The sequence below is a fragment of the Nesoenas mayeri genome, assembly GCF_963082525.1.
Source record: "Nesoenas mayeri genome assembly, chromosome: 1".
Taxonomy (NCBI): Eukaryota; Metazoa; Chordata; class Aves; order Columbiformes; family Columbidae; genus Nesoenas; species Nesoenas mayeri.
This window is the reverse complement of record NC_137541.1, coordinates 71,470,285-71,477,194: the sequence shown is the minus strand read 5'-3', so window position 1 is coordinate 71,477,194 and position 6,910 is coordinate 71,470,285. Positions and strand designations below refer to the sequence as shown.

Genomic DNA, 6,910 nt, shown 5'->3' with positions numbered 1-6,910 from the left:
GCATTCCCGCCCCGGCCGCGGGGCACCTTGGCCACCCCGCCCTCGCCCCTCCCCGCCGGCGGCGGCCGTTCCTGCCGGCCGCCACCTACTGCCGGCGCGGCCCCTTTAAGGGGCGGTGCGAGGTGCCGGGAATCCACGTCAGTTTCGGCCCCGAAACTCCGGATCAATGAGCGGCGGCGGGGCGGGGCGCAGCACTAGGCCAGGCCCGGCCCGGCCCGGGGCCCGCCGCCTTTCGGTTTCTCTCTTCCAGGAAGGAAAACACCGGCGGGGAGCGGGGCCGCGCCGGCAGCCCCCGCCCCTCCCGCCGCCTCGCCCCGGCACCCCCGCCCCTCCCCCTGCGCCCCCCCCCATCCTATCTCCCGCCCCGCTCCCGGTGCCGCGCGCGCGCGCGCAGCGGCTCGCACACGGACTCGCGCGGTCAGCGGGCGCGCAGTCACACACACGCACACAGCCACAGGCGCGCGCGGGGGGGCGGGAGCGACCGCGCGCCCCCTGAGGAGAAGCGGCGGCGGCGCTGAGGAGGGGACTCCGCCGCCGGGGCGCTTCCCCCGGGCAGCTCCGCGGGCCGCGCCGCGCCCGCCGCCGGGCCATGGTGGCGGTAGTAACTTCCCCTTGAGGGGACGGGTCGGGCCGCGCCGCGCCGCCGGGCCGGGAGAAGAGCGGAAAGTGGGGAAAGCCCGAGAACTTCCCGTCCGCCCGCGCCCGCCCCGCCGGGCTTCGCCGCTTCCCTCCTGAGAGATGTCTGAGGCTCCTGCTCAGTGTTGCATCAAGGTAAAGCCCCGTCCCTCTGTCCGCCCCTGTGTCTGTCCGGCCCCTGTGAGCGCGGCGCCTCAGGGCAGTGGGCGCTGTGTTTCGCTCCGGGTTATTTGGGTGAAAATAACTGTTTCTTCCTTCCTTTTTTTTTTATTTCCCTGTGTGAAGGGCGGTCGCGAGGAGGGGGGGGTCGGGGGTCGGGGGACCCCCACGTTTGCGGGGTGCGCAGTCCCCAGCCGTGGCGGTGAGGAGCGCGGAGCTCCCCGCGCTGGCCACGGCCGGGGGGGGCGCGGGAGGCGGACGCGGGGGACGCGGCTCCCGTCGGTTGTCAGCGCCGTGCGCCTGCCCCGGGGGGACACGCACAGCAAAAGCCGCCGCGGCCGGGATTTCACGGCGTGGCTCTTGGCTGCAGGAGCTTTACAGGGAGCCCCGGAGCCCGGCCGGCCCCGACCTGGCTGCCCGCGGGGGTGGCTGCCCCGCCGTCCTCCGCCAGCAACTTCGCAGAAAGTTTCCTGCCGTCAGGGGGATGCAGCCGCTGCTGCGGGCTGTGTGGCTTGCGTTTTATTTTGCGCCCCTCCACTCCTCACCCCCCCTGCAATATCCATATTATTATTATTTCTATCTTTTTTCATTTGCTGCCTTTGCTGGCATTGCTTGCCCGACAGCAGGTAGGGGAGTCAGGACTGTGCAGTCTGGTCCCAGTCTGCCAGGGCCCCGGGGATGCATTTCTCTGTGGCTTGGCCTGTTAAAGAAAGGGTTGCCTCGTGAAGTTTCACGTTGGAAGTGAAGGCAGTATAAAGCTGAGACAATGGAAACAAAATTGCGTTTTCTTTTTGTTCAGACCTTTCCTGCTAAGTAGCCTACTAGGAATAGTGCTTTCCTCTCTCCTTCCCTCACTCCTTGGTTTTGTTGCAATCATGCGTTTTCTTCAGGAGTCACTTTGCCTTGTTGCCAGCCAGGAATCTCCCTTCTGCTTGCAACTAACTCTGCTCAAGTAAGAGTGCTTTAGCAGTTGTCTCTCCCTGCCTGGAAGGAAAAGGTGACTTCCACACTCTTTACGAGGAATAACCTGGAATAAACTCTTAGTTATTCAGCTTAAAAGCATGACTCTTTTGTTTGCTTGTCCCATGTGTGTGTATGTTTATGGTGGGAGTCGTGCATTCTATATGGTATGACCACAATTTGAAAACTTCTGGGTGTATTTTCTCTTGCTGACTTAAATGTGTCCAGGCCTGTGTCCTGTGAAGTCTCGTGGCTTAGAGTGTCTAGTTTGACTTTTCATAACACAGACGGACTAATTGGATAATAGGGTATTGTACGCGTGTTGCAGTATGGCAAAATGCTAATGCAGGCGAAAAGTGTACAATTAACTAAGCAGATGCCTATATATATAAACTGAAATATAACTACTGTTTTTTCTGCTAAGCCCAGTAGAAATGTAGGATGTGTTCTCTGGACAGAAGGACACAAATTAATGTAATGAAAAAGTAGTGTCATGTAAGTTGTGTTTTCGACATGTGTCATTTTGAAAATATTAGGCTTACTTGTACTGTTACTGAAGTCATCAACAAAAGTACTGTTGATTTCAGGAACAGTAAAGCTGGTCCTTCCCTAACCTCTCTAAGGGATGTCATAGAGTCATACTGTAAGGGATCAGCTATATAGCAGGAGAGATACAAGTGAATGTCTATTTGAGTCTTGAAATTATTAAATGCCAATTTTTTATTACATTTAGAGAGATACTGGGAAGCAGCTTTTTTTTTTTTTTTAATGACTTTCTAAACATCATGGTCTGAATTTTTTTTTTAATATATAATTTGTTTACACGCTGATCTTGCAGCTGTCTTTGGAAGACAGAAACTACTGTTATTGACTTCTCTGGTGATTATTTTAATAGTTTCAAATATAGAAAGTACATACTTTCAGACAGAAATGTGAATTTCAAAGGATACCATTTCTTCACCGGTCAAACCATTCTGGGTAACTTTCTCTTCTGTTTTCTCTAGCTATCATTGTTTTTTGGACACCTGTTTCAACCAGGTAGAGTTAAAGGTGGTTGTGAACAGCAGCTGGATTTAATAGGAATTGTTTAAATGGTAGTGTGACTATACAAGTACGGTCGATTGTTTCTTCAGCGTGCCAGTCTAGCTTGTGGCATGGCGAGTGAGGTCGAGGGAGAGGAGCAAGCTCCGCACTGTACTCCAGCTTTGCTGCTAAGCTGCTATGTTGTTCTGAAAAGTAGCCAAGCATTGTGCTGTGAGGGTGTTGCAGACTTTCGTTAGGAACCTGTGAACTGGAAGTGGTGTTGCTTGTGGCTGTATTTTGTATTTATTTTTTTCCCTTCCTCCTTCAACACGAGGCAAGGGTATGTGCAGTAAACGCCACAGTAACTGGTGTGATGAGCCATGGAAAACTTCAGTGGAGGGAGTGAAGACTAGTGCTTTGTTTATGCCCAGGCTGCTCAGTGTGTGATCTCCCTATCTCGCCTTATTGGAGAAGTGCTCTAATAAGACTGAGGAAAACTTTGAGGAGGTGCAGTTTTGGTATATATTTAACTACTGGTAATCAATATAAACTTGCAGTAATATCTTGGTTTGTGTCGAGTACTTATCAGTATGTATGTGTGATTGTATATTGATACCTATTTGCTTTACGGAAAGTATGTGTGCTTACATTAACTCTTTCTCCAAGAGAGGAGAAATATCATGTTAATATCCTGATCTTGCCAACACTTGGGTGTGTGCTTGCCTGGCTGATGGCAAGCAGACCTGGTAACTCCAACTGTGCTGTTGTGGTAAGGAAGTTAAGTGTATAGATAAAGAGTCTAAAGCTGTAGAGAGAAGTCATTGCTGGCGTTTAGAAAATAAGATCCTGAGAGCCAGATGGGCATGAAGATTGGACACTCCATGTTTGCTACAGCTTAGGGCATCAGCATGCTTTCTCTGTGAACTCATAGGCTTTGGGCTTCTGGCAGGCTCCAGCGCAAGAGGGCCTGAGGGCTTTGACTCCAGAGTGGGCTGGAAAGGGACATCTGGTACAGCTGTTGTATTCAGATACTTTTTTCATCCCAGTTGTTGTGATGCCTACATCAGGAGTTAACCTGAGCCATAGTATTTAGTTGATTGTATTATTGTAAGTACTGCCATGATGTTGGCACTCATTTCAGTATTGGCAAATGATCCTTATGTCCTCACCTCTCCTCCCCCAGATGGGAGAACTGAGGCACAGGGAGTGTGTAAACACCTTGGCAAAGTCTTACGGGAGAGCAAAACCTCAAAGGGAGACAAGACTAGAAGTTTAGACACAGGTGGTGATATTTATGATTAATTAAGATCAATGTGGTGATGAGTTCTGTTTAAAACCTCACCTGGAGCTTTGTGATTGTGAGGGTCTCCCTATTTATTTCCTGAAATTATAATACCCTGAGAATATCACTGTGGAGTTACATGTAGGCTCAAAATTCAGCAGGCAAGTAGAAGGGTTCCAAAGGGCACAGCTTAATTTGTTTATTTTCCTTTTTATAAATTTGGCACTTTCAGTTGCTTAGTCTGATTTATCATACAAACAATTGTGTTGACACAAGTGTGGAGTATCGGGAGAGCTAAAACTGAGAATATCAGTGAGGGCGATCAGCTGCTTCAGATCTCCCAGACCAGGGCTTCTCCAGACCCAGGCTCCCTTGCAAGTGTCTGGCTGATGCTTGGGCCAAGAGTGCTTTCTGTGGGCAGCACTGAAGGCACTGAGCCTTCCTGTGAGCTGGGTTGTACAACTGATTCCAGTGGAGACTTTATGCAGGTGTACGCCGGTGGATGTGAGCCCTTTCTCTTGCAGTGAACCGTATGTAGCAGCCTTTGCGATTGCATGGGCACCGCAGGAGTTAGCACAGAACCCTGTAGCTCGAGGACTTGTCTCACTGATGCTTGCTTCAAATTTGAGGATGTAATTTGTAATAATTTAAAAAAGGAAGAGGAAAAAAAGTCTGATCGTGTAAGCCGAAAGGCAAAGCGTAGTGTTTGAGCTTTCAATCTTAACTGGCTTCCCCAGATTTACTTCAAAAATAAAGTAATGCTTTATGTCTACTAACACTTAATTGATGCTGCTTTTGCAAAGAGCTCTCACCAACCAAAGGCTTCTTGTTCTGAGGAACTGCTCAGCACCATACACCCAGAATCCTGTTGTCCTTAACCAGTGCTGAGTATCTGTTAGTTCAGGGTACATTCCTTAATGTTTGTTAGTGAACTTGTGTACTAGGAGGAGGATCCTTCTGTTCACAGCAATGACAAAACTCTCATTAAGTTTGGTGGATGTAGGACTGAATGGTAGAAGACCAGTGTTTAGAAGTACATACTATTTAACACCTGATTAATCACTTAACTCCTTGGCACCAGCTAAATTTAATCCCTCTGAAGCAAAATTTTACTAACACTGCCCCAATTAAGCACTGGTTATTACTATTCACTGTGTCATTACAAGTTAAGTCAGTTTCCTGGGAGGCAACCCATTGAAACAGCAGCCCCAATCTGAAATGCCCCAATTAAAGAGAGGATACTTTAATGATAATTTACATGTATATTGCACCTTGCATTTCAAAGTGCCTTTTGGAGGGAGGTGGCTGAGCAGCGTGCTGCTGATAGAAGTGATAAGCAGATGAAGTCTTGTACAGTTACACAGAAGTGATGTTTCTGCCTTTTAGAAGTTTCCTTGTTATGTGAGTGTTTGCCTTCTGAAGTCTTCTGACAAAAGCTTTCCTAATAACTTGCTTACTGTGAGACAGGAGAGCTAAGGCGGCCTATGTTTTTGTCCAGTAGTGTAGTTCTGACCTACAATCCAAAAATTGGCTAATTTTTTTTTTGTTCTTTTGGATGCATTTGTTTTGGAGTATTTGTGGTTCAGTGCCTTCAGATGGGCATCCCCAGAGTGACAGCAATTCAAAAGCAAGTGCTTCTGAAAATGTTCGATTTGGCCTTGCTTTCCCTATCTGTGAAACAGGCATAAAATAATTATGAACTTATCTCTGCAGGGCAGTAGTGAAGCTTAGTATTTGTAATGCAGCATGGAAAAAAATTGTATTTATTACAGAAATCAGTGTCGGAGTGATCTGATTTGTTCCTGTTTTTTAGTTCACACGGTCTTTGCAGGTGGAGGGGTGGTGGTTATTTGGCTGTTGGCTTTTTTTGTAGGGGCCACCTTCCTCTGCTGAGCAGCTGGAGAGAGCAAGATACTATTGCTTCACCATGTCCCTCTGTCTAGATCAGCCACGTGCAGGCAGGGTGGCGTTTCCATGCCCACAACCTGCATTGAACTTGGCTTTGGGAGAGGTGGGTGTGGGTGCAGGCATAGCTCTTCTGCCTCAGTCCTGTTCCTGGCTCAGAGCAGGAGTGCCTGGCAGGGATGGCAGCCAGATGTGGCTGCCAGAGCAATCCCTGCTGCCTTCCCCTGACCACTGCCCTTCTCAGGGCTCCCTAAAGCTGAATGAAGGGCAGGCTGCATACTTGGTTGTTCCAGGTGTTATTTTTAACTGGAGGTAGGAGGGCATCCCTCTCTGTTAGATCAGATACACCTTCCTCATCTGACAAGGGAGAGCCTGCTGGCAAAGGCAGTGGCTGGTGGTCAGCTGCTAGCATTGTCACAACAATTAGTTTTTAGGTCACAATGTGTCCCTGTGCCTCCTGAGGGAAGGAGGCCAATCAGGACAGCCCATGAGTGGGATGTTCCCCTAGGCAATCATGAAGAAGCCAAACCAAGCCCAGGTGTGTGCTCAGGTTCAGCATGACCAAAGAGACCAGGCAGACCACCAAAACTCCTGTGCCTTTAACAGCAGCATTGTGGCAATTGATTGCTGCTATCGTGGGTTATTTTTTTAGGTCTACAATGCAAGCCAAATTTAGACCATATTGGTTCTGGTGTTGCTGAGTTGTCTTCAGGCAATGTTTTGTTGGAGCACTGAGGACAGCTATTCTCTTTATCTACTTCTTTAGTAACATATGAAACTCAAGCCTAGATTATACTGTTTTGTTTTGTTTTGTTTTGTTTTTTTTAAAGTGCCACTCCTGGCAGGAAAAATAAATGCAGAAAGCTCCAGCTGAAGTTGAACTTGTTTATGGAATGTCTGGAGCAGCAGTAAATAAAGGATTTTGAAAGGAGTTAAGTTTTTCAC

At 48.8% G+C, this 6,910-nt stretch overlaps 1 protein-coding gene across 3 annotated transcripts in view; it reads left to right on the top strand.

The window, feature by feature from the left end:
• The first annotated feature begins 227 nt into the window (after positions 1 to 227).
• The window catches only part of ETV6 (ETS variant transcription factor 6), a 140,283-nt gene continuing 133,600 nt past the window's right edge, over positions 228 to 6,910 (top strand). For all 3 annotated transcript variants that reach the window (XM_080363706.1, XM_080363705.1, XM_080363707.1), the window contains exon 1: positions 228 to 771. In XM_080363706.1, the coding sequence (XP_080219832.1) occupies positions 739 to 771 (33 nt within the window). In that variant the 5' untranslated portion in view covers positions 228 to 738. The remainder of the gene's footprint in view (positions 772 to 6,910) is intronic.